The sequence below is a fragment of the Brassica rapa genome, chromosome A10, assembly GCF_000309985.2.
Source record: "Brassica rapa cultivar Chiifu-401-42 chromosome A10, CAAS_Brap_v3.01, whole genome shotgun sequence".
NCBI classification, from domain to species: Eukaryota; Viridiplantae; Streptophyta; class Magnoliopsida; order Brassicales; family Brassicaceae; genus Brassica; species Brassica rapa.
The window spans coordinates 16,821,650-16,847,622 of NC_024804.2; the positions used below are offsets into that span (position 1 = coordinate 16,821,650).

The window sequence follows — 25,973 nt, forward strand, 5'->3', positions numbered from 1 at the left end:
GTTGTTTATACGATTATAGTGGGACAAGAAGTGGATATGTTGTTAAGATAAATAAGCCTTTTCTCTTTGAAGGCATGACCTTCTAACAAAAACACTTTATCTTTTTTTTTCTGTAACACCAACCATGTGTGGATATTCACCATTGAACAATAGCCGTTGTTGTTTTGGCTCTAAACCCGTAAGCAATGATAGTACCATTTTTAGTTCACCCGTAAATCCGCAAGTATAAATTAGTTTTGACATCACAAATTTTTGTATGATTTTAGACCTTTACACAAAACATAAATTTGACATGATCTTCCCCAATTGATATCCGACTATGCTGAGAAAAGTAGGGTGAGTTGTCCGAGATGAGAATGGCTTTATAAAGGTGCATGTCAAGCTATTGTAAAGGAAGTGAAGACCACACTAGAAGCAGAAATTCAGGCTCTCATCATCGTGATGTTAGATTAACAAGCAAAAGTTCATGCTCTCATCATCGTGATGTTATGTTAAATTAACATGATTAAGTTGTATATCTTTAACATAAAATCAAACAATACATGTATGTGATCAACATCAGGTATTTGATTATTAATGGCCAAGGTGGTATGAAATAGCAACATGTTGAAATAGCTAGAAAAAGGTACTTGATATACGCTGAACCCACTTCTCATTTAACAAAAATGATCCACCAATATATGGTCACTCATCATAATCATACATAAAATATATAATATGTAACATTTTTTTATGAAAGCAATAATGTGTCTTTGTGAATCATTTTAAACATTTATTATTTATATAACTATGTGCATAGGCAGACATGTTTACTAGACTTTTAGTAAAGAACATATAACATTTGTTTGTACCCAATTTAAAGTATGGTGTTCAATGTAATTGTGTTCTGCAACACTTCAAATTATATAATTTTAGTTGACAAAATTTGTTAATGGAAAACTATAAAAAGATTCTTCACAAATATTAGATAAATACTTAATATCAATTTCGTTTTAACAATTAACATTTTTTTGGGAAACACCATCAACAAAAAGAAAGTTGAGAAAACAGTACACCATATTTTTTTGTAATCTCAATTACAACTATATAATATAGGGCATCTATAACTAGCAATAACATACCCAAAATAATTGTGTCGAACTCTCTAATAACAACCATCACTCCAATGGAGAGCATGCCGACAACTATGTTGTGGGATGCTACATTGTAGCTCTGGTAGTGGAACATGTATTGGCTTTGAATATCCACTAATCCACACAACAATCGCTAGAGTAACGATCGAGTGACCAATACCCGGTTTACTCTAGTCCAAGTGTTCACGGCACGATTGGTCGTCCACATTCCGAATGCTATGCATCCGGTCAAGACTGCATACATGTCAAGACCGGACAGCACAACAACAGGGAAGGGTGTCCCCAATGTCCGGAACGTCGGGGAAACCACAATAGCCGCCACACCGAAACATGCCATGGCTGAACAAACGAGCGGTGAAGTAGGTGCATCGCCTGTCTTCCTAGGTGTTCATGGCCCGATCGGTCGACCAAGTTCAAATGTGATACATCCAGTCATAACCGGATACATGCATAGACCACAAATCACAAAACTAACACTAATTGGCCGAAATCACTGTCACAAACTAGTATAAGTATGATTACATTTTTAAGTAGCAAAAGAAATAATCATACCCAACGAATAATACTTGAGCAAATATATTTGATACTAATTGCGATAAGGATCTGAATCTGGATGGTTTACCAAGTAGCTTTGCCAAAAATCTTGATTTGTAATGCACAAAATATTTCTAAATTGGTGAAAAAATTGTGCCATTTAAACAAAGTTTTTTTTCTTTGTAACACAAACAAAGTTAAACTTAAATGGCACAATTTTTTCACCAATTTAGTAATATTTTGTGCATTACAAATCAAGATTAAACTTATAGTTCCTAAAAAGGATCCATAACACTATAGTTGAGCTCATACATTTTACCTTTGTAACATGATTTACAAAATTATCTCCAAACTGTTATGACTGAAGGTAGCCATTTCAAACTTGATTTTGGATACTAAATTTACTTTTGTGGTTAAACATTTAATCATAAATAAAATTACTAGCTTAAGATTTTTTTCATGATTTCTAAAATACAGCTAACTGTAAATCTATAAAGCTAATAAAATTGATATTATCAAAAATTATGATGAATTGGAATTTATTAGAGCCATGATGACAAGATGGATTTTGCGATGAGATGAATTAACTTTCTCATGTGTTGTTTTACTTCAGTTTCTTACCGACATATTCTGAATGGTGAACCAATAAGAAAGAATAACTCGATAAGCCTAGTTATATTTGAAGACTCAAAACGAAGGGCTTAAGCTCTCTTCTAAGTCGTACGATCAGGTTGTTAGATCTGCAGAGAGTCATGGAGCCACCATCGATCTTAATCTGTTGGGCCCTCATCCACCAGACCAAGAGGAGAGAGCGTAAAAATATGTACAAGATAATGGTAGATGATAGAAACATATTTTGTGGTTTAGTGTAATCAACATTATAGAAGACGGAAGATGCATGCTGTAACACTCTTAGCACTGTACGATAGTGAGTTCTTCTTTTTTTTTGATAAGTATTTGAATTTTCATTAACTTGTTAATGACACAAGGAGATTACAGGTTTTTTGAAGAACTCAAATCCTATAAATCTAATAGGCTAATTAAAGCACAAATGCTAAAGAGAGCCACAAAAAAGGTAAAACGACTCTGTAGAACAACAAATCATTTTAGATGTACGGTTATTACAAATAGCCACGGAAACACTCTAACTGGCTCAGAGTGTTTGATCCTCCTTTGTTCCCGCTTGTTTTCATTTTAATCAAAAGCACTTACTTAACCATCCACTAACACTTATCTCCCATCACTCTCTCCCACTATCTCTCTTCTCGTAACCAACCCGACTCTTTGTCTTATAAAAATCCTAGTTTATTAACCCTAGAACCAGATTCACTCCATTGTTGTTTACTCTCGGGATAAGAAAGTTAAAAAAAAGAGATGTTTCTTTGGCTAGTAATTGTCTTAATGGTTTCTGGTTCAGTCTCTTCAAATGAATACAAACTCCATTGGGTTATTCCTCCTGCAAATGTTTCAACAAGTCTTAACGATTGGGCTTCCAGTCAACGGTTCCAAGTTGGAGACACCATTCGTAAGCATATCCTAAACTTTTTAAAAGTTTCAATCTCTTTACACATCAAATTTGTTTTTTTTTTTCCTTGTTTGGTGTTATGGGGTCAAAAGGATTCAAGTACAAGAAAGATTCGGTGATGCAAGTGACAAAGGAGGGTTATATGCAATGCAATTCGTCGTACCCAAGATTCTACTCGAATACGGGCAAGACCCGGTTCATGTTTGATCACTCAGTTCCTTACTATTTCATAAGTGGAACGTCTGGTCACTGTGAAAAAGGTCAGAAAATGATCGTCGAGGTCATGACTCACGACCGTACCACCACATCCGTAGCTCCTACGCCTGCAATTGCCGTTTGGTTGTGTTTCTTCAGCTTCACGTTATCTCTTGTAGCTTAGTGTCAGTGTTAGATTTAGGTTCAAATTAGCTTGTTTATGTTTGCTGCTTCTATGGTAATTTCGTATTCTTTTAAAAAAAAAATTAGAGCTCATATATTTGCTAGTTGTATAGTTTTATATAAACTTTTATTTGTGAGTCTAGTCTCTCTTTTCTTAATATACCTAGTGGAGATTGTTTGACATTAAGAAAACACATAGATTTGTTTTTCATTCCATACCACTGTTTTCATAATTACCATTTAAATAAACAAATAACACTTAAAATTTCTTTTAAAATATACACTTAAATGTGACATAGCTTCCAAATTTTTTTAATGTTTTAGACCATCTCTAATGGTTTATTCTTCTTTTTTTAGAGTAACTTTATAATAGAGTTGGATGTTGCTCCAATGGTACTAGAGTGATGAATAAAAAATAAAAAAATTAGTAAAAAGTAATTTTACACTACTATAGAGTAGAAAATAGAGTACCATTGGAGGAGTTAGAGATGCCCTTACTATTATTACAAAAAAAATTATTCGTTTACACACGGAGTTTAATTAATTAATCGCACTCAGTTTTAAAGAAAACTATAATAACATAATCATAGTAATTAATTCAATAATTGCAAAATTCCAAACACTTGACGGAAGCAACATTGTCGTCATTGTCTTTTATCCCAACAACTATGATCACCATGATCTAAAAGTGTAAACAGATATTTTATTCTTGATTATTTTGGTCCGAAATCAAATATTCTTAAGAAAATATTATTAGTTATCGAAATTTTAGCAGATGTGATTACTTAATTCATTTATACAAAACAAAATTAAATCATTTGCCTGCTTCGAATGAAGTAGGTACAATTGTTTTTTTTTTTTTTTGAAAAGTAGGTAGGTATAATTTATTTTGGAACTCATTGTTAATTCTCAAACGGGCCAATTGTTTCATTAGTTTTTTTCTTCTTTCTTTTAAAAGGATTAAAGTCATTTTCACAAGTTTTGTTTAGTATATGTTTCTTCTATATGCTTTCCCCGTAAATGTTTCTTTTAATAGATGAAAGGCCGCATTGACCTAATTCACCAAACTATAAACGCATTTATATATACATATATAAATTAATGTAAGCATACTAAGCAACACTTATTGTGCCCGCACATGTGGGAGGTGGGATTGGTTTTGTTATATATATGTTTCCTGTTTTTATTGGAAGTGTTGCAAGAATTTAGTAGAATTGTATGGAACTTGATATATAACTAGGAACAACTTTGTGACAAAAAAAAAAAACTAGGAACAACTATTTGAAAATTACTACGATAATGGTGATAGTTACTTACGGTCTTACCGATAAAACTAAAAAGTACATTATAGCTACTAATTAATACGAGAAATATATCGTCACTATGACACTATATATATGCATACATGATACATATTGTATGAGAAAATTATAATACATTATTGCACGCCATGCATACTCCGATCCAATCTTACATACATGAAATGAAGATACTAATTACTTATGACAATTATTTTATAGATATGCTACAATGTAATATCACATTTTGTCATAAAGGAAAAGCGTATCATCAAGATTGGTGAAGAGGTCCCAAGGCACCAAAGGGTCCGTCATATCCAAGTCCCATTGCTCTAAAGAGATTGAATCTCCTGCAAGATATGATGAAGATTCACTTCTTGAAATATTACTATATAAAGAAGAGAACGAAGAAGACGAGATAGATATCTCGTTGTCTTGCATTGCGAATAGAGATCCGATGTCTACTTCTTCTGCATATAAAGTTTTGCAGTTTTCTGCCTGAATTTCTTCATCATTATTGGATACTATTAACGGTTTCGTTGTTTCTATTATAACATCAACTTTTGGTTGCTCCTTGGTTTCTTCTTTTTCTTTGATGGTAGAAGACATGTTTGGATTTGTTATCTGCTTAGATTCGGTTCGGCTGGTGATACTATGTATTGGTTCATGCGCAGCCTGATTTAAACCAAGATGTTTCATCTTCTTTTTGATCTTCGTATTCCAATGGTTCTTTATCTCGTTATCCGTTCGACCAGGGAAATGTGAGGCAATTTTAGACCACCTACAACGTCCAAACACTCATAAAACATGTAAGAAGAATAACTATAGCATTTCTACAGCATATAAAGAAATCCTATCAATGTCACTTTGTAGTACAAGTCTCATAGACTAAACAGAAAGTAGCGTACCACGTGAAGGATAAATGGACAAACTTATACAAAATGTATAAATCCTCATATATATTATTCATTTTCCCACAACCAATTCTTCACTCAAAAATAACACAATCCCATGCACAACTATATACGTTGAACTTAGGTTTTAGATAACATTTTCATAATTGATATAAAAAAAAGATAACATTTTCATATTTTAACCCAAAAAGAAAAAAATTATCCTGCGGTACCTATTGCCAAGTTGAGAGTGAAGTTCCATAATCCTATCTTCTTCAGCATCAGTGAAACCACCTCTCTTGAGATCAGGTCTCAAATAATTAATCCATCTCAATCTACAGCTCTTCCCACATCTCAACAAACCTTCATGCACATGTAAAGACTAATTAAACCCCCAAAGAGAACATAAAATGCAATATGATAATAAAATCATAATTATGCATGCAGATATCTATATATGTGTTTGGATAAAGAAAGAAGACCTGCAAGTTTGGGGACGACTCTCCAGCAATGGATGCCATTGTTAAGAATGAAGTTCATGAGTCTATGATCTTCTTCTATAGTCCATGGACCTCTTTTCAATCCAATTTTTTCGCAGCAAGGTTTTCTCCCCATTTATTCAAAGCAAACTCTACGTAGTGGCATTAATCAATATATAGCATACATATCGATATGATGCTGATTTAAAGCAAAGAGAGAGCTTGATGAGTTAGCCAAAAGTATAAAGAAGAGAGCTTTCAATCAAGTAATGGGCATTACCTATAAATAATAAGAGGTGAGTTGGGAAGGGCAAATATTCTCTCTTTTGACAGGTCACTTACAGGCTAAAAGACAAATAAATCCAAGTTTAAAGCATAACGCTAATAAGAGAGGCAGTAAATAATGATTGCCGAGATGATTAAACAAAGAGTTAGTGAGTTTGTTTTAGAATAATATGTGCTTGTCGACAAACTTCTTTTTTAGCTTGTGATTCATTAACTATCTAAGTTTGAGCTGAAGCACTTGCATAAATAAATTTCATTTTTACAAATCCAAAAAATATATTATTTTGGAAGTCGATTGAGATTTCATGAGATAAAAACACAAACATTTCTAAACAAGTTTCCATTATGCAATTTGCAAGTATTATATGTTTGCTTTATTGTGAAGTTCTTATTGTTGAGTTTATGATCATAAATAGTATACGATTTCTTTAAATGGCAAATAAAGGAATTAACTAACTATTAGTATTTTGTTAAAACAATTGGTTAATAGATAAACGATTTGAAATTTGTTTGGATCCATCGGTCCCCTTCTTCAAAGCGTTGTGCTTGTTCTGTCATCAAAGCATCTTTTATTTTTGCAATATTCTATTTATAAAATATGTTGTATATAATTATTTGTTATGAACCTTTGAGGACTCCACTTTTTACGTCATAGTATGTTATTTTGCTTTTCATGATTAGGCAACTTGCTTAATAAAGAAAGTCAATTTTATACTCACTTGCCATAATCTGTGATATTAATTTAATTATTTTAAATTAAAATTGAATAATCGTATAACTCATTTAGTCTAATTTATTAATTTAATTATTTTAATTTTAATTATTTTAAATGTTAAGTATATTATTTAAGTTGTTTCGCATTTAATAGATAGATTTAAATTTACTTTAAATGTACAAAACAATAAATTTAATAAACTGTTACCGAGAAATACTACTCAAAAACTAGTAGTTAGTATAGTTAATCATTTACATACATAAGATGAATCCATTGTTTGTTAGAAGTTTAAACCAGTTAACAAAATATAAAATGTACAAGTGAGCCTGTATTATTAGATTGCAATACTGCTATGAATAATTGTTTTTAACATAATAATAAAAAATTGAAGCAAAATCCATATTAAAGGGAAACATATAGAAAATCAGATATTTTTACTATTCAAAATTTTTGATTGAAAATATAATCTTAATTCAACACAAAATAAAGAAATAAAAATGCTTTGGATTAAAGTTAGAGTTAGGGAAAAAAAAACAAGGCATAGACAAGTTTTTTTACTTGCCTTCAGTGCCCCTGGTGTGGGCTGATATCTTGCTATGGCTCCCTAATGCCCATTCGGATTCTATGGTTAAATTGGCAATTCTTCAAGTGTGGCAGGCCGCTATCTATGAGTTCTGGAAGGAGAGGAATAGACGGTTACATGACGGTTTGACGTTGCCGCCTGTTCGTATAATGATATATGTCATTTTCATTGACATGTATAGCAATCTGAAAAAAAATTAGGATATATGTATAGTCTATTATAATCTTTACGTTCCAACCCAAATATTATATATAAAAAAATCACCTCAAGTATCCAAATTGTATTAGTTTTTTTCATTGAATTATTATTCTGTTATGTGGACATTCAATTTGCATTATACTACTAAAAACTAGGTCATCGGGGGAAATTATATATATATGAGTATATGATGTCAAAATAAGTTAAAATTTTATTTATCATCGACGTATATATAATGGAGGTTTCTGTTTCGTAAATCTTACATTACTGTTTGTGTCAGTATGTGCTTTTCTACGACCTTAGTCGACAAAATAACTACATTGAATATTCGAATTATATCGTTTGCGTGGTTCATCATAATCTTAGCGAAAATAAACTTGCAGCTAACAGTAACAATTTTTTTTTTTTTTTTTTTTTTTTTTTTTGAAACAACTAACAGTAACAATTATTCCTTTGTTTTGGTTCACAGATTCTGAACTGAACTAAACTTTAGACTAATGTAGAGTATTAAATACATGAGGGACCATTGGCAAAAAGATTTATACTAGAGGCCATGAAGACAACTTTAATACGAGTATACGAGAGACCAAAGTCAAACGACGTATCCATTATAGGCCCATTAGAATCTAATCTTACGTTTCTAGCCCATTAGGTCCAACCTAATCCCGTATCTCCAGTATATTAACTTGGATTTTATGTTAAAATCTATTCTATTAAAACAGCAGTGTGATCCATTGATAAAAATAGAGTCCAACAATTATTTCAACAATACATATTTTTTATATGATAACTGCAATGCCTTTTTAATTTTTGAAAGTAACCACCACGTGATATTTTTTTTCCAAAGTAACCACCACTCCGTAATAGTTTGAGCATAACGTTTACATAAATATTTTGTAACCTCCGTTGTGATTCCAAAGTTCTCGGATCCACTTCTCTAATATACATATTATAGTTAACGGTACATAATATCTGTGTGTAGAAGAAATAAATGCATAATATTTGGTCGACAAATATATATTTAATAATTAATGCTAAGTAATCTTATTCTTCACTGACCGACCCAAACAATATGATTGACAACGAGTTTCTTATCATCTAATATCTTTACCTATGTAAAAAAATAAGAATAGATTAAAACACAAGCAAAATACAAAATTACAAATTATAACAAATAAATTTGATTTGTTTCTGTTGAAAAATATTAGTTTATTCCGAAAATAAAAATATTAAAACTGCTTTTTACTTTTTACAGTTTTACACAAGCCTAATAATAATGGTATATATAATTTAGAGAAATTTCCTAGAATAACATTTTTCAAGTTTTTGTCACAAAAATAGTTCTCAATAAAGAAAATGATTAAAATAAGTTTTATTAAAAGATAAAAAATATATTTTTACCATATGGTTAACTAATCTAGACTTAGGGTTTAAAGTTAAAGGGTGGGGTTTTGAGAATAGGGTTTCAAATTAAAAAAATAAATTAAAAAATTAAAACTTTTGAAATAAAAAAGGTTATTTTGGTCATTTTTTAGAACTATTTTTATGACAAAAAACTTAAAAATAGCTATTTGAGAGAATTGCCCTATAATTTATATTAGTTGACAAAAAATTTAATCTTATATATTAAAATATTTGAAGCGAATTTTTATATATTACTCTATTCAGTTCCAGCCATGTATTATTCAAATCTGTTTACATCGATATAAAAGCATTTAATGAAAAAAACTTTATCAACAAAGTATATAAAAGCATTTCAACTTAAAGTCTGTAATCATATTTAACATATGTTTTATAGCAACAATACAACTGAACACCAATTTTTCCAAAAATCATTATCATAGTAAATTAACATAACTTACATCTCAGCCTAAGAAATTGTGATTTATTAAACAAGACATTAATTTATTTAAATTTTAAATGTTTTACATATACATTAAGTTTATCAATTAACAAAGTACATGATATTAAAATAGGGTTTAACGGATTTAGGTGAACTTTTAATAAAAATAAATATTCATATAAACTAATTTAGTTTAACGGGTTTTAAATAGCTTATTCGATTAAAAAATATATATTAAATGTGATTTTACTTAAAGTTAGTTAAGACCATATTGACATATTTACATATATCTGTATATATTTAATAGATTATATTAAAATTTTATTTTTACATATTTTTCAAAAATTTGTTCGGTCTTCGGTGCGGCTTGGATTTGATATTGGTTTTCAGATATAACATTTTAAGAATTGTTCGAGTACATAGGCTATGTTCAATAGAATATAAGACTTGATTTTCAAGTCGATTCTGAGTCAAATTTTTTGAATACGAATATTCTTGACTAATTATGTTAGGTAACTAATAAGAAAATATAATATGTTGCAATTTTTAAGAATAAAGTTTAAAAACAATTTATGAAATGCATATGACACGAATGTATAGTTATGCAACTTGACATATATAATATAGTTATCAAAAATATATTAAATAAAATTCATATTACACAAATATAAAATTTAAATTTCTCAAAAAAATATACCCGCCGTACTGAAGGGCGGGTCAAAATCTAGTGATTTTATTAAAATCAAAGAAACGAAGTAACGAAACTAAACCACAACTAAAACTATATTTCATATCAAATCAAGAGCCAGAAAACAGACCGGATCGATCCGTAATGAAACCGGTACAATTTGGTTTGATCAAGACACGTTCCTCGTGGTGACGAGGAAGTAATTAGCTGTTCCAGTACATACAGTATAAAATCACAAATGGGTGTCCACTAAAAAATTCAAACACATCACCATGTTCACATCTCTGTCCTTTTCTATTTTAAAAAAATTAATGACTAAGAACATGTAATGATAACGACTAATGATTGTTTCTACACCAAGGCACATTCTTATGCGTAGACTTTTAAATTTACTAACATTTTATAAACAACCCGATCTCTCTATATATTCAAGAACCCGTTTATTGATAGATATCACAGAGAAAAGCAAAAGAAAGAAACTGAATAAGAAGAAGGAGAGGAATCAATATGGCAGCAAGAAGTTCTTTGATCCGCTTTGCCTTCGTCTGCATTGTCTTGGCCGTCTTGGTCATGACTGCTGAGTCGCACAACGGAGTCAACCATGGTCCGGCTAAGTCTCCATCGTCCCATGATCCCAAGGCTCATGCTCCGGCACCAAGTGCTGCCACTTTCTCCGCCTATCCTCAGCTCATCGCCACCGCATTGGTCGGTGCCTTGTCCTTCGTCTTCTAAGCCCTGTTTCTGTTCATCATTCTATTGCTCTCTCTCGGAATTTTTTTCTTTTTAACTTTTTTTTTTTTTTTTCATGTCTTCCTCATTTCTTGTATCTTGAAAGACTGTGATCTTCTGTTGCTATCATAGTAATAAATCCTGTCTAAAAACATTTCTCCTTTTTTTGCTTTTGTACCATATTTTCCTCCTTTGAACCAATCATCTAAGGCACTAAAAAACTCATATGAAAATATATGAATGTAATAAATAAAATTCCAAATTATATATATATATATATATATATATATATATATGTATATACAGATGAGTTTTCCTAAGCAAAATAATGAAATGACAGCCTTAAGTTACAATAATGGGCATGACTGAACAAAACAAAGGGTGCATTCAGACATTGGTTCTGTAAGAAATGTGTATATCTTCTATTTAGCTACTAGATCAACCACAAGCTTCTTATATACACTCATGGATATAATCTCCAAGCATCGCGAAATAAACATACACATCATATACAGAAACAGTCTGCCCGAATAGTAACTTTTAAAAAAGAAAGAAAAACTAAAAAAATGTATATATTAATATAGAGAGATCCACTAATTGTGACAGCCCGCTCCGTGAGAACTACCTGCTCCGTGAGCTCTAGGTTGGCTCTGCAAGACATCGACCCCAACCTCTCATTTATGAACCCTCACTGATTTTATAATTAGGTTGTTGATGCGCTTGGTGTTATTCGAATCCAAAACTTCGCCCTTTAACAACTCTCCCATGAACAAGATGTCACCAATTGACCTGATATGGAGTCAGTGAGAGTTCATAAGTGAGGGGTTGGGATCGATGCCATGCAGAGCCAGCCTGGGACCTATGGAACGGATAGTTCCCACAAAGTCAATTGATCTGCAGCTCAATTGGTGATAACTCGTCTTATAGGAGTGTTGTTAACATTTGAGGTCTTGGGCTCGTGTAATACCAAACGCACCAATAACTTATCGGTTGATGCGGAGGCGTTATCTCTTACGGTGAAGGATTAGGATCGGTACTCTGCAGGACTGTGAGCCTGGATCCGCATGATGGATTGTCACACTAATATTGTAGTACTTTGAAACCAAAACCATAAGTACAATTCAACAGCATCAGATTTGCAAAATGAATAAACATGCAGAGAACTAAAAAAATACATTAGAACAACAATAACTAATGACAACGAAGTTAAAGACCATCTCAATAATGTGTGTTTAAATTCTTTTTCTTAATGCCAGTCTCAAGCTCTCAATAGTTAACAAGACTCATTCTTCTACGTTGACTTTGCATCTCTCCACTAAGAGCTTGATTGGTTTCCCCGCTACCACCCGCAAACGCAGCTTTTGCGGTTGGTAGCGGTTGACAGCGTTTCGAAACAATCATACAAACCGCTACAAATCGCTTCAAACCGCTCCGAACCTCTTAAAATCAAAAGCTAGTTCCAGCTAGCGTTTGCGGTTGCGGGCGGTTGCGGGAGGATAATTTTTTTTTCTTTTTCTTTAAAAACCATATAAATACAAAAATAAAAATATTCAATAAATTTTTTAAAATGGACTTATAAAAATACTAAAATATATCTATTATATTTTAATTAATATTATAAAATTTTAAAATAAAAATATTTTCTATAATTTTAAAAATTTAAAACTATAACTTTGAAAATATAATTTACATATTTATTATAATATTATGATTTTTGATATTTTTATAATTATATAAAATGTAAATATTGTTAATTTATTATTTAACCGCTGCTGTATTTGGTAGTTAACCATTCATAAGTATCCCGCAAACGCACCAATTTCTAACCGCATAACCAGTCGTACAAATCTCTTAAAACCGCTAGAAACCGCAACCATCCGCATCCGCAAATGCCCGCAGCCGCAACCGCAACCGCTGCGTTTGAACCAGTCAGACCCTAACAATTTTTATACAATCTTTTACTCGTTTTCACCATCATTTATATATTAGCTGAGAAGACAGGTAGAGAAAATACTCATCCAAGAATCGTAAGGCCATATTCGAGTAGTTTACGAAATTTCCTTGTTCTATTCTCTATTCTTGATTTATCAAAAAAAAATAATATTATTTTTGATATATACGTGCCACAACAAACGAGCATGTCTCAAACAATCGAAAGATAAAGGTGTCCAATCCTATTCTTTACGATACAATAATGGGCCTAGTAAAGCCCAATAAGTACTTGATTTTGTAAATTGCTATTCTTGGAGCCCAACAGAAACGCGTTTGGATTCGACGTTTTGCCTTATCCGTAGCTCTCATGCTTCTTCGTCGCCTCTGAAGAAGGATACAGAAGAAAAAATGGCGCAGATGGTTGCGATGCCCGTAGCGCACTCGCTCTCACTCATTTGCAGCTGGACTAAATCGAATCCTCTGTCTCGCAACACTCTTGCTCTCCCACCTTCGAACGCTCCCAGTGTAATAATTTCTCAAAGTCTCTCTCTTTCTCTCTCGTGCGTATGATTGTTGTAATTAAAGTTCTCAACTTTGGCTCCTTTGGTGTTGAAATGCAGAAGCAGAGTCTAACCATCCGATGTGCTCGTGTTGGTGGTGTGGAGATTCCGAGTAACAAGAGGATCGAATACTCTCTTCAGTACATTCACGGCATTGGCCGAACCAGAGCTCGTCAGATTCTTGTTGATCTCCAGATGGAGAACAAAATCACCAAAGACATGGCTGAGGAAGAGCTCATCGTGCTTCGTGATGAAGTCTCCAAGTATATGATCGAGGGTGATCTGGTACTCTCTCTCTCTCTCTCTCTTTGCTTTTTTTTTTATCTTCATAGTAACAGTTTTGTTGCACAATGGCTTGTCTCTTATCATATCTGTTGGGCAGAGGAGATTCAATGCGCTTGCTATAAAGAGATTGAAGGAGATTCAGTGTTACCGTGGGGTAAGGCACATCCAAGGGCTGCCGTGTCGTGGACAGAGGACCAAGAACAACTGCAGAACTCTTAAGGGCAAGAAGATCGCCATTGCTGGCAAGAAGAAAGTTTCCAAGTAACCAAACACATCTGGTCTTGATGTCAATCTTGTTCTTCTGTAATACTTTTTTTTACATTGTCTAGTTTCTCTGTTTAAAATGTGGTTTTGTGTATTCCCTGAGACTCTTTCCAGATTATCTTCGGCTTTATCATGTAGAAGTTCAACTTAATACCGTTCCAACCACATTTAAATACATCATTAAACCAAAAAAACACTAGAATATAATCTGGTGTCATCTTAGAGCTTATCATCTTAGATGTTGCTGTCACAAGCCAAGAACAAACCTGATTGAACAAAAATGGTTTAATTAGAATACGTACATATAAATACATCATTAAACCAAAAAAAGACTCAAATCTTGAATCGTCTCTAATCCTAATCACAAAATCTTTGCTACATACAAAAAAGTAAGATAATGAGTGAACAATGATAGTAACAGGGTAAAAATCCTTAGTAAGAGAACTCATGGCCTCGTAGTGAAATGTATTTCTTGACCCAAATAGCAATATCTTCGGCGCATGCCTGTGCCTGAGGAGTCTTGAGAAGCATATCAAGCGTTGCAAACTCATGAACCGCGTCTTTGTATTCCAAAACTGGAGAATCTACGTTCACCTTCCTAAGCTCCTCAGCGTAAGCAATGGCTCGATCTCTCATCCAGTCATGCTCCGCCACTACTGTTAGAGTCGGAGGCATTAGCTTCAGAGGTGGTCCACTCCGGTTGTGTGCAAGCGGGTTTGCTGCCGGGTGGTCAAAGTCGAACTCTTTCTCCGGTAAGAAGAGTTTCCAGGCGAGAGCAGAGACAGACTTGTCGTAAAAGTAAGAGTTTGCTAGCTTTATCTCCGACTGTGTTGGGTTGTTCCCGATGAAGAATGGGTACATTAGAACCTGTGCAACGACTTTCACCGGCTCTAGAAGTTTCCCAGCTTCCACTGCTTTCCGAGCTACGTAGTCTGCTATGTTCCCTCCACAGCTCACCCCCAAAAGAACACATCTGTTTCAAATCATATATGAGCAACAAGTTGAGAAACAGAAACAGCTCTTGATGTGTGATTGCAAGCAATAGAAGATAACCTCATCTAACTAGTTCTACACACAACCATGACCATTACCGGCCCTGAGATTTTGGGATCTATAGACAATTTAGTAAAAATTTCAATAATTTTTTTTTTACAAAATTCGAGGTCTATGTAATTTTTTTCAAAAAAAATTAGAGGCTTAATCCGAATGTTTCATTTGGCTTTGCCTAGGACCGGCCTGACAATGACTTAGTTCTGTGTAGAAGCATTACCGGCCCGGCCCTGAGATTTTGGGTCCTATAGACAATTTAGTAAAGATTTCAATTTTTTTTTTTTTTTTTTTTACAAATTTCGAGGTCTATATCTATGTAATTTTTTTCAAAGAAAAATGGAGGTTTAATCCGAATGTTTCCTTTGGCTTTGCCGGCCATGACAAGGACTTAGTTCCTAGTTCTCCATAGATCAACTCATAAACGGTTCTAAATTCTAGAAATCAACCTCTCCAAACAAGCATCAATCCCCAAAAGCATCCACAAAGTGTTCGTGAGCAAGCAAGACAAGAAATACAAACCTGGAAGGATCAGCATGAGCTGCAAGCCAAGGCTCAACCATAGAAGCACCAAAAGCATCAACAATGTGACCTTGAACATTCAGTTTCTTCAACTCAACCCCATTAACGCGTCTATTAGACTTACAACAATCAGCTAGGTTGGCTTGCTTCCCAAGCCAATTCAGCACCTTAACCCCATCCTCAAACGCCGCAGGATACCTATTCTCAGGAGCAAGCCTGTATCCAACCGCCAACACAATCACGTCGCACACTTTAGCTATCCTCCGGCAAAAGAAGTCGTTCGCCGCCGAGTCAGAACCTCCGGCCACCCAACCTCCGCCGTGAAACTGCAACATCACCGGCAATTTCCGCGAACTCCTCTTCGCCGACGGCGCGTATCCTCCGTAAGGTTCGTAGCTCTTCCTCCGAGACTCGTTCCTCTCCGGAGAGGTTTGATTAAGAGGGATGACGACGTGGCTGTGTCTCCGATCAGATCTGGGATTGTGAGGATGAGAATGAGAATCGTCTTCTCCGCGGCGAAGCTCGGACGGAGAGAGAGCTGATTCGGGGAGGAAGATACGGACCGTGAGCGACGTCATCGGATCGATGTGGATGTCTTTGGTCGCGACGCCGTCGGTGAAGGAAGGGTTCGCGGCGGCGACGGATTCATCGGATCGGGTGGAGACGCCGAAGGGATCCGGTGAGGGGGGAGATGAGATGAGGTTGTGGAGACGGTGTTTGAGGAGGAGCTTGAAGAAGACGCTGTAGAGTTTCACAGCTACGCTTGGCATTTCCCTCTTCAAGTGTTTGATTGATCTCAGGTGTGTGTGTGAGAGAGAGAGAGAGAGATCACATCTATGGAGCTCATATGAGTTGAAATTGAGAGAGTCTATGGAGACTGGGATCGAAGCTTCGGGGTGCAGAGAGTTAAAATTGATCAAGCTTTTCTATAATCAAAATGATGACGAGGAAGAAGAAGGTAGAGAGAGGGAGGGAGAGACATTGGATTGTGGACAAAGTGTCATTGTCTTTTGGTAATAAGAGGAGACAATAATCACCTGTACCGCGTTTACCGTGAGTGTAGTGTGTTTGGTTTCGTTTTCGAGATACGTACGTTCCAGAGACGTACGAAGGGCAAAAAGCTCTTTTTTTTTTCCCTTTGCGTGCGTGTATATATGATCTTTTTTTTTTTGTAAATGGAAACTATTAAATGAGATTCCGAAAATTAAATCATAGAGATTGACACTTCATTTTGTTTCCAATTATATGGCTATTAACTTATAAAGACAGCCTTACATATAATTTATATTAATTTACGAAAATCTTGGTTATATAAGAGAAAACTTTCAAATGTAACAAAGAATGCTGCTAACTTGAATTAGTCATCACATAATTGGTTGAATTAAGGAGTTCAAATGGATGATAGTTTAGTTCAGTGTTCATATGAATATGATGATGTTGCCAAAAAGATTTGAGAGAGAAAAAACAAATCCTTGAAACATTCAAAAAGATTTGGTCGATATTGGTGAACTATAAAATTATAAAATCAAGACTCTAGAGATCTTATTTAGAAATATTAAACTGACACTAATTTGCGATAATAGTCTTGGTCAAGGCCCATACCATTTAATTCGATTTTTTAGATCTTTCATGAGATGATTTATTGATCTGTCTGGTTTCTGAAGTGTAAAACATTGGGTCCATCATCAGGACACAGGAGGTATGTGCCATAAATGGCCCTGACCCCAGGTTCCTTCAACCATTGAACTTTGGACTACTTTTCCACAGTTTTTTTTTCTTCTGTTTGCATAAGTTAGATTCACAGACAATTCTTCAATGTAGTCCGACTTAAAAGGTTAAAACAGTGAATATGTGTTAAGCCGACTATTATTATCTTAAATTTGATTTTGACATAAGTTTGACATGATTGAGCCTGTAATGATAACACCACAAGAATTCTAAGGTTTGTTTGCTATTCATTGTTCTTTCGTTGGTAGGTCTAACAAGACTTTCTCAGTTTATCTCATCTAATCATCAGTCATGACTTGTTTACCTCTTGCCAGCAACAGTACAGATTCAAAGTTTAAGATCCCTTGAATCATCTTTGACCAAAGAAAGATCCCTTAAAACCAACCATGAGGATTGTCAGCTAAACTCACACTAATTAGTATTTTGGGTGCAAACGAACCTGAAAAGCTAGGCCTCTCACGACTGTCAATCTTACCTGGCTGTCGGGAAGAAGGCCATCATGGAACACACAAGCTTCTCTATTATTTGTTAGACAGAACAAATAAACTCAGAGACCAAGTGTATTCAATCAGAGTTATCTGACGTTGTAAACAGAAAGTACTAGTTCATATTATAGCTCACCATTCTAATACCCTACACTCTGCGTCTGGCACAGTTACAAACCAAGAGAGATGTAGCAAAAAACTTGACCAAGACCAATGAATGTCACAAACTTCTGAACCATACAGAGAATGTAACAAACATGAATTAAAACAGCAACTGCACATACTTCTCATCCAGAAGCAAATCAATTATTATTATTATAGTACATAAAAGGAGGCCAAAACAAATGATCATGACAAAACTATCTAATCTTCTTGTCTTGTCCTAATTTTTTAGCCTTCCTTTCTCTAAACAATTCTATCCACAGATTCCATATCCAAAGTATACTAACAGTAATAGCAGTTCCAACAACAACAGCCCAAGAAACCCACAACCAGTTAGGTATCACGCCGTTAGCTTCGCCTCTAGCATAAGAAGCAACCATCTTCCCAAAGAACAAAGGTCCCAACACTCCTCTAACGACACTGTAGTATAGGTAAAACGGAGGAGACAAGAGATCATACACTTTCACGGCCAACCTTGACTCCGGATCGCTCTTCCTCGCTCCGGCGAGTGTCCACGCGTTTTGACACGCGCTGGTGACCTCAGCGAGGATCAGGAGGCCTAAGATGGCGCAGGCTCCGTGGGAGACGAGGAAGCGGCAGGTGATGAAGACGAAGAGAGTGGCTACGTGGTGGCCGATGAAGAGGACGTCGCTAGGGTAGAAGACGATGTAGTGGAGGAGATCGGTGAGGAAGTAGGCGACGCTGAAATCGAGGACGGTGTTCTGAGCGGCGGTGTTGGCGGAGGAGAAGGAGAAGCCTGATGATGAGGAGGAGGAGAAGACGGCGCGTGAGGCTAGGAAGACTGCTGGAGTTCCGTGGAAGATTGAGATCAGACAGCTTGATGCTTCTGGGCGGATTTGTGGTTTCCAATTGCGGAAGACGAGGAGGTAAGCGACGAGGTAGATGATTAGGAACATGGTGAAGAAGAGTGGGAGGTCTGGAACGGAGGTTTCGAAGACGGTGATCGACATTTGAGATCGGACAATCTCAATCCTAGCTGAAACTGAAGAAGGAGAATGAATGTACGAGGAAATAATACAGATGATGAAGTTAATCTGGTTATGTTTGATGAGTAGCTTCGTCGAGTTAGGACAAGACATGTGTTATGAATGTCTGGTTAATGTTTGTCACCTTTTTGTATTTCCATGGGCTTGGGCCTTATTCAAAGCTAACGTGAATCTCTAAAGATAGAAGCCCAATTTTATTTAGTAAACTTTTTTGGAAACGATAAAATACTAAAATTCTAAAACACAACCCAGAATAATTGTGAAGTTGTTCTCTGTAATTACAGGATTTCGACAATGCTTAATTGTTGCAAGAGAAAGAAAGATCAAAGGTGGAACATTTGCGTGGCAATCCAGAGATACACTCCTAGTAGCTACTACCTGCAACTGCAATGCATTTACAAACATAAAACTCAACTTCTATATTCAGAAACATCATTTAAACCATCATATTCATAGCAACACAAAAACTAGTCTCAACTAGAATCTATACAAGTTATATATCTTCAGGGAAACCTTTGTATTTATTGTTTTCGAGCGCTAAAACTTACCTTAGTTAAGCGACGACCACAGACCAAAAAATACTCCTGCCATGTACCAACAAATGCAGCTGCAACATTAAAACATTGTTTTAGAAGGTCAGAAAATGTTAGTTATTAGTATTTGAGAAAGATAGGACAGAGATGAGTGAGTGCCTTTTTTTATTATTTCAAGGAGGGAGCATAGGGTGCTGGGCATGGAGAGATGGTTGTATCGGGCAACTCGTTTAACAAATCGACTGTTGCCACAAGGCATGCAGCTAGCATTTTCTTCTCCAATCGGACAAGCCGTGTGGCTACTCGCTTCCTAGGATTCAAACTAGGATCTGCCAACTATTGATCACCAACTCTATTAGTAATCAGGAATACCAAAAACAAAAATGCTTAATATGTAACAAGTAACAACAAAGTCTGACAATATACCAATGCATCATCTTCTTTTAGGGTGGTAGGGTAGCCAGCCAAGCGTCTCATGAAGTAATCAGCAAGCTGATCCAATACTGCTCTTTCCATGCAAGGGCTCATCTACAAAAAGAGACTTAGAGTTAAACCTTTACAAGTAGTTTCAGGTATAGAAGTAACAATGGAGGCCTCACATTGTTGAGCCTAAGCATTTGATACAATCAAAGGAATATCAAAAGACTACTAAGACAGAAAATAAGAGCACTCATTCTCTACTTACTGAACAAACTGGACCTTGAGACGAAATAACTGATTGCATTTCAGCAGGATCAGACATGTAACCCAGTCGCAGGTAGGGAAGCATATCTTGAACAGCTTCTTTTTCTTTTCCTACACGAACCTGATATGGATGCCAAAACAAAACAAACAAAAAAATCACCCAAAACATCTCAAAGTAGTCTCGTTGAAACGGGAAAGTCATACCTGAAAAACTTGTTGGGATAATTTTCCGTTCCTTTGAGCAACCAGTCTCTTGTCCTGATATTGAGGATCATCGGTGCTCAGCGCTGCCTGGATTTGCAAGATACGACTTATAAACGCGGAGAGAATCACATGAAAACTACATTGTAGTTTATAGTAAGGCACCAAAGTTACATAAAATACCTCGACAATTATTCTATCATAAGGGTTATCTTCATCAATAAATCCATAGTTCAGAAGCAATTTCGCATTAGGCTGTGGCCCACACCTTGAAAAGAAGGATGAAACACAAAAGTAAGAAAAGATAAATCAGAAAGCGAGAGCTAGCTGTCGGAAGCAAATTGGGTCACAGACGCACCAGACAACAATAGGATCACCAGCCTTATATGGCCTATCTACCACGAGTTGAACAGCACCATCAACAGCGGTAAGCATTGCCTTGCAGTTGGAACAGTATGCCAACAAGGGAGGACCAAGAGGAACCAAAGCAAACCGGCGAGCCAAACTGACATTCTGAGAATAGGAATAAACACACAAATCTAGATTAGCAGAAGCAACAAGCAACTCCGAACTAGCTTAGGTGATATGTTCCAAGGTGAACTGCAGACTCAGCTATAGAGTAACGAAATTAAGACCATATAATTAGAATAACTGTATACAATGAAGGGAAAACCCAAAGAAATGAAATATTACTTGTAGATGCACCACACAGGACTGAACGGCAGCAAAAGCTTGTTTAAAAATCTCAAATGTAAAAGCTTCAGTTGGTATGTCAAATGGGTATTGCTGCAAAAAACACAAATCACATTTGTAAGTACCCTCCGCTTGTAAAATTCCATATATTAAAAAAAAAACAAGAAGATATAGTAGTCAAAGACCTGAAACAAAGATCCAGCCATAAACCAGACAGTGTCAAGCTCCGAGTATTCTCTTTTGATCCCCTCAGCCCTCTCAAGAACTTCGGCCTAGACCATGTCAAAGAAGATGAACACTGAGAATCCACTAGACTAGTTCACATCACATGTCATGCATATACTAAAGTTCAATACCTTGGTCGGGCTACCAGTTAGGTACTCTAGCTCAGCCTCAGACCACAGCAGCGGAGACTCCACATCTAACTGACCTCTTCCTCTTTGACGATCGAGTTCTCTAATATAAGGATACCACACTGACTTCTTCCCTTGTTTCTTCTCATACATCAAATACAAAGCTAGACAAGCCAGTTCGGACAGTTTGTTCGTCGTCAACAGTTCAGCTGTATGAAAAAAGAAAACAGAGGTTTATGTCAACAAAATAAGCTTCAAACTTTGTGAAGTAAAAGGCTAATACCAATAGTCTCGTTTCCCAACACTCTTTCAAGTGTGACAACCAAAGAGTCTGGAACTGAAAACGCCACGTCACCCTTCTGTAAATATAAACCTTGCAATTAGGAAAGGGTTTACCAACAACGAACGAATTTTATCAAACTGATTCTGTAATGAAAAAAAGTCAAAACACCTGAAGATCCTCGCTAGCAGCAACATAATGAATGGGTTTATGGTTTTGATCATGAGCGGGTCTCTCCTTGAGCAATACCTTGCAAGGCGGTAAACCATTCTTATCCAACCAATGCTTCAAATCCCCCGTGTCATCTCCTTCCTTCCTGCTCGATATTTTGCTCTGCCTCTCGTCTTCCTTTGATGAGCCGCCCGCGAGTAACGTATCCGAGCTCGAAGACGATACGCACAAGCTCCTCTGAGGAACGGATCGTGATGAAGAGAGTGAATTGCGGTTCCTCAGCTGAGAGAGTGAAGAAACCCTAGAAAGTGGGGATGAACGAATTGGAAGAGAGACGCATTTCGGATGAAAGCAAGTGATAATCCCTTCCATCAAAATAATTCCGATTCTTTGAAGCACAAAAGATTCTCCGGCGGCGGTTCTGAGGATGTTGTTCCGTTCTCCCTTCCCTTTTTTCTCAGATATTTTTTTATTGAAGATAAGAGAGGGAAATCACGTTGAAAACGAAAGGGAGAAGACGCGACATAAAAGATGATTTTAAGAATATAAATCCACGTGGCGGTTGTTGAGACTGATGGGCCTTAAACTAGCCCAACACAATAACGGGACGACAAACTATCATATTTACCGCACACGACACGCAGTTTGAAACTATAGAAGCATCGAAGATTGGGCTTTTCGTGTAAGCAAGAGACGACACTAATAGAATTTTTTTTTAATGATTTAAGATTCGCTCTTCTCTACTAGTTGGCTCTTGTGAGAACAATAAATGAAACTTCATAAACCAACAACAAAAAGAACAAAGAAATCAAAAGAAAGTTGTCCAGATTCTCACAACTAGAGTTGTCTTTGAGTTAAGTTTTGTTCCTCTAGGTCTTTTGCTGTTTACATGGAGAACTTTTGAGGGACAGTATCAAAATCGTCTCCAAAGTCGAACTTTTGCATTTCCCTTCCCACCTGAGAAAAAAAGTTGTCAACGTTTAAGTCTGAGAACAAAGGTTCCAGGACAGGACCATAACAGTCTATGAAACATGGCATTAAGTTACCTTTCCCAAGTACAAAGGATCACATGACAAGCTCTCATCCATGGCTATGAGATTCTTCGACAGCCCAATAGTCCTGAAAATCACATAAACACACACAAAGCTTGGTTGACTCACTCACAATACAATTCTCTATCAATTTGATTCCAGATGCTGCTTATTACGGAATCATATAAACAAAGGAGGATCGAAATTTTTATGTTTTCCATGTCGCCCCCGCCCCCAAAGAAAAAAAGCAGTAGCAAGGAACTTGATTTGGCGGCAGCAAAAAAATTGGTTCGTAGACACATACCTTTGGATGACAGAATCCATGACCTCTATCATATCACTGGTTTTGTACTGCTCAGGGTCCTCCAAGAATCTCACCATTCCATCTTTCTGGTTGATAAGCGCATGTATCTGACCATCCTGGATCTGCATATAACAGTTATATAGTTAAATAGCTAGCTTCCAAAAAATCAAGTGTTGGACACACGGAATACACTACCATCTGAAGCACATGCGTTTCCGCCTCCTTAGCATTAGCAAGTTGGACCATGTTGGCTATATCTTGAAGCGACAAGGTCAAGTACTTCTGAGTCAATCTCAGAATGTTCCGCTTGTAAAGGGATGCCACTGCTTGCTTCACTAATCCAAGGTTATTGTCCTGAAAAGTAGGATGAACGAAAGATGAATCAATGTAAGTTATAGGGTGAATGAAGATTAATATCAGTGAGAAATTACAGTTGGTGTCTAGGGGAGATTTTACCTGTTCAAAATCTGAGCTGTGGGCCACAACCACTGCCTCTAGTTCACTGATCTCCCCATCGTTGTAACGATTACCCACTTCGTTGTAAGGCTGAGAAAAGAGTGAATGGTAAAATCGTAAGCTTGTACATAGATCCAGCTAGTATGGGGCAACGATTACCCACAACAGGACTCGCCACCAAAAAATGGAGAAAGATCTCATCGTAAGAGCAAAAAAAGTAAGAAGACGCCATAACATAGAGAAATAGATTCAAACTTACTATACACCAGCTCTTTAGGTGCCTCTGAGCTGCTGTAGAAGCGCACTTGGGGACACTGTTACTAAACTGCACAAGTAAAATAATATAAGAAAAAACATCATAAGACTAATCAATGCTTGAAGAGAAAACAAGACGCATGATATATAACTAGTGGAACCATGATTACTCAAAACATCCAACGGATCAGGGTCAAATAAAATATAATCGCTCCCAAGACAGAAAACAAGATGCACTTTTGTAAAATAAAAACACAGTATTACCTGGCCAGAGTGAATGAGATTAACCAATATGTACTTTTTGTACGCCTCAAGAGCTATGGCGTTGAGTTGATACATTGGAGCAGTAACAACCTGAAACAAGTACTTCGATCTCAGTTAAAACCAAAACCAAAACCAAAAATCTGTGATGGCTTATAATATGTGAAAAAAGTAAATAGAATGCCGTACATTGTAAAGAAGCTCCGATGCCTTCTGGAACCTCTTCAGTCCAATACATATCATTCCCCTATCAAAAGTGCAGAGAATATCATAAGAAAGTTAGTTTTGATGTATTAACATAGGGATCAAGGACGAGAACCAAACGGGTGGACTAATGCTTTAACCTTAATAAAAACAAACAAACTTATAGCAAAGAGGGAAACTGACTCACCCATAATAGCAATAGAGATAAAAATCTCTAGGCTGGTCAACCTCCAAAATATCATCACTAATAACGGAGAAACCAGCTTTATAGCACTTCGCCTGGAGACATAGCTGAAGACAATCCGGATGCAACGCAGTCAAACATTTAGCGGAGACCTGAACCTTACGAACAGCTGACACCAGTGGCGCCACCCCTCGTAGAGGATCCTCAAGCTCCAAAACTCTATCTTTAAATCTCTTACAAAGAGTAACAACTGAAAAAATCAAAACAACAACATCATCATCATCATCATAATCTCTCTAAAACATAAAACACACACAGAGAGAGAGACGACAAAAAGATTACACTTTTCGCTAGCTAAACGAATCTGCCCAGCATCGCAACGGCTGATGAACCGATCCATTAGCAGAAGCACGCCAGAAGTTTTCCCCTTCGACACTGAACCACGAGTAAGACCCTCGCTTCAACAAATCAAACAAAATACAAAAGTTAAGATCATACATTCACAAAATCAATACATCCAAGGATAGAATAATAAACTCACAGGAGATAGAGGTAGCCGAGAGAATGAATCGAAGGGTCGAGCTCTTCGAGAGTAGCGAGCTGAACATCCCAGTTGTTTCGGAGCGAGTCCTCGGCTTTCTTCAAAATACCGTGGAGTGCAGATAAGTCGCCGGGACTCGCTGATAAACCTTGGATTGACTTAATCAGAGCCTCCGCCGAGTTCATACTTCCGATCAAAAACCCTAATCGATCGCCTTCTTCTCTCCCTCTCAAAAAAAAATTCACGATTGTTTGTTTAATTATCTCTAGATCCTCTCCAAAATATATACTTTCGAAAAAAGCGGGGACACTCTGGTTCAGCCAGAGGGTCTTTATAGCGATTGCTAACCGACTTTCTAAACCAGATATTATCGGACCGGTATGAATTAGATTAGCAATTGGTCTCGGTATTGTTCGGTATTATCTCTAGATCCTCTCCAAAATATATACTTTCCGAAAAAGCGGGGACACTCTGATTCAGCCAGAGAGTCTTTATAGCGATTACTAACCGACTTTCTAAACCAGATATTATCGGACCGGTATGAATTAG

General features: G+C 36.1%; 7 protein-coding genes across 7 annotated transcripts; 2 read left to right on the forward strand and 5 right to left on the reverse strand.

Moving 5' to 3' along the window:
* Positions 1–93: 93 nt before the first annotated feature.
* Positions 94–3,712, forward strand: LOC103846491 (early nodulin-like protein 1). Its single transcript, XM_009123425.2, has 2 exons — positions 94–3,192; positions 3,285–3,712. The coding sequence occupies exons 1-2, from the start codon at positions 3,042–3,044 to the stop codon at positions 3,569–3,571; spliced, it is 438 nt and encodes a 145-aa protein (XP_009121673.2). The 5' UTR covers positions 94–3,041; the 3' UTR covers positions 3,572–3,712.
* Positions 3,553–10,955, reverse strand: LOC103846492 (myb-related protein 315). The gene is made up of 3 exons (XM_009123426.2): positions 6,244–10,955; positions 5,995–6,124; positions 3,553–5,649 (listed from the first exon to the last, which is right to left on the reverse strand). Exons 1-3 carry the CDS (start codon positions 6,374–6,376, stop codon positions 5,109–5,111), a joined length of 804 nt encoding a protein of 267 aa, XP_009121674.1. The 5' UTR covers positions 6,377–10,955; the 3' UTR covers positions 3,553–5,108.
* Positions 10,956–13,507: 2,552 nt separating this feature from the next.
* On the forward strand, positions 13,508–14,481 carry LOC103846495 (30S ribosomal protein S13, chloroplastic). Its single transcript, XM_009123428.2, has 3 exons — positions 13,508–13,738; positions 13,834–14,058; positions 14,156–14,481. Exons 1-3 carry the CDS (start codon positions 13,622–13,624, stop codon positions 14,321–14,323), a joined length of 510 nt encoding a protein of 169 aa, XP_009121676.1. The 5' UTR covers positions 13,508–13,621; the 3' UTR covers positions 14,324–14,481.
* An 80-nt stretch (positions 14,482–14,561) lies between these two features.
* On the reverse strand, positions 14,562–17,907 carry LOC103846496 (probable carboxylesterase 16). Its single transcript, XM_009123429.3, has 2 exons — positions 15,892–17,907; positions 14,562–15,295 (listed from the first exon to the last, which is right to left on the reverse strand). Exons 1-2 carry the CDS (start codon positions 16,659–16,661, stop codon positions 14,755–14,757), a joined length of 1,311 nt encoding a protein of 436 aa, XP_009121677.1. The 5' UTR covers positions 16,662–17,907; the 3' UTR covers positions 14,562–14,754.
* A 386-nt stretch (positions 17,908–18,293) lies between these two features.
* On the reverse strand, positions 18,294–19,464 carry LOC103846497 (TLC domain-containing protein At5g14285). Its single transcript, XM_018655688.2, has one exon. It carries the CDS (start codon positions 19,364–19,366, stop codon positions 18,464–18,466), a length of 903 nt encoding a protein of 300 aa, XP_018511204.1. The 5' UTR covers positions 19,367–19,464; the 3' UTR covers positions 18,294–18,463.
* Positions 19,465–19,470: 6 nt separating this feature from the next.
* Positions 19,471–22,707, reverse strand: LOC103846498 (ribulose-1,5 bisphosphate carboxylase/oxygenase large subunit N-methyltransferase, chloroplastic). The gene is made up of 13 exons (XM_009123432.3): positions 22,189–22,707; positions 22,021–22,096; positions 21,741–21,946; positions 21,570–21,656; positions 21,385–21,477; positions 21,050–21,204; positions 20,875–20,959; positions 20,695–20,781; positions 20,492–20,611; positions 20,233–20,334; positions 19,966–20,142; positions 19,822–19,880; positions 19,471–19,657 (listed from the first exon to the last, which is right to left on the reverse strand). Exons 1-11 carry the CDS (start codon positions 22,558–22,560, stop codon positions 19,975–19,977), a joined length of 1,551 nt encoding a protein of 516 aa, XP_009121680.1. The 5' UTR covers positions 22,561–22,707; the 3' UTR covers positions 19,471–19,657; positions 19,822–19,880; positions 19,966–19,974.
* Positions 22,708–22,883: 176 nt separating this feature from the next.
* On the reverse strand, positions 22,884–25,834 carry LOC103846499 (COP9 signalosome complex subunit 3; the record flags this gene model as incomplete). Its single annotated transcript, XM_009123433.2, has 11 exons — positions 22,884–23,145; positions 23,235–23,307; positions 23,524–23,645; positions 23,719–23,877; positions 23,980–24,069; positions 24,239–24,304; positions 24,499–24,588; positions 24,685–24,742; positions 24,887–25,133; positions 25,226–25,341; positions 25,425–25,834. Coding segments are annotated over 11 exons (1,503 nt in total), but the record flags the coding sequence as incomplete, so codon positions are not given.
* Between the last annotated feature and the right edge of the window lie 139 nt (positions 25,835–25,973).

Bases quoted from the DNA above. Each gene is read 5' to 3' on its own strand.
- LOC103846491 (XM_009123425.2), top strand. From the start codon at position 3,042: ATGTTTCTTTGGCTAGTAATTGTCTTAATGGTTTCTGGTTCAGTCTCT. The intron at 3,193-3,284 runs GTAAGCATATCC...TGGGGTCAAAAG, and splicing joins CCAAGTTGGAGACACCATTC to GATTCAAGTACAAGAAAGAT.
- LOC103846492 (XM_009123426.2), bottom strand. From the start codon at position 6,376: ATGGGGAGAAAACCTTGCTGCGAAAAAATTGGATTGAAAAGAGGTCCA. The intron at 6,125-6,243 runs GTCTTCTTTCTT...ATGTGCATGAAG, and splicing joins AGTCGTCCCCAAACTTGCAG to GTTTGTTGAGATGTGGGAAG. The intron at 5,650-5,994 runs GTACCGCAGGAT...TGGACGTTGTAG, and splicing joins CACTCTCAACTTGGCAATAG to GTGGTCTAAAATTGCCTCAC.
- LOC103846495 (XM_009123428.2), top strand. From the start codon at position 13,622: ATGGCGCAGATGGTTGCGATGCCCGTAGCGCACTCGCTCTCACTCATT. The intron at 13,739-13,833 runs GTAATAATTTCT...GTTGAAATGCAG, and splicing joins CACCTTCGAACGCTCCCAGT to AAGCAGAGTCTAACCATCCG. The intron at 14,059-14,155 runs GTACTCTCTCTC...TCTGTTGGGCAG, and splicing joins ATATGATCGAGGGTGATCTG to AGGAGATTCAATGCGCTTGC.
- LOC103846496 (XM_009123429.3), bottom strand. From the start codon at position 16,661: ATGCCAAGCGTAGCTGTGAAACTCTACAGCGTCTTCTTCAAGCTCCTC. The intron at 15,296-15,891 runs GTTTGTATTTCT...GATTTGAAACAG, and splicing joins GCTCATGCTGATCCTTCCAG to ATGTGTTCTTTTGGGGGTGA.
- LOC103846497 (XM_018655688.2), bottom strand. From the start codon at position 19,366: ATGTCTTGTCCTAACTCGACGAAGCTACTCATCAAACATAACCAGATT.
- LOC103846498 (XM_009123432.3), bottom strand. From the start codon at position 22,560: ATGGAAGGGATTATCACTTGCTTTCATCCGAAATGCGTCTCTCTTCCA. The intron at 20,335-20,491 runs GTAAGTAGAGAA...CTCTTTTTGTAG, and splicing joins CTCAAGGTCCAGTTTGTTCA to ATGAGCCCTTGCATGGAAAG. The intron at 20,143-20,232 runs GTATATTGTCAG...GGTGATCAATAG, and splicing joins TAAAAGAAGATGATGCATTG to TTGGCAGATCCTAGTTTGAA.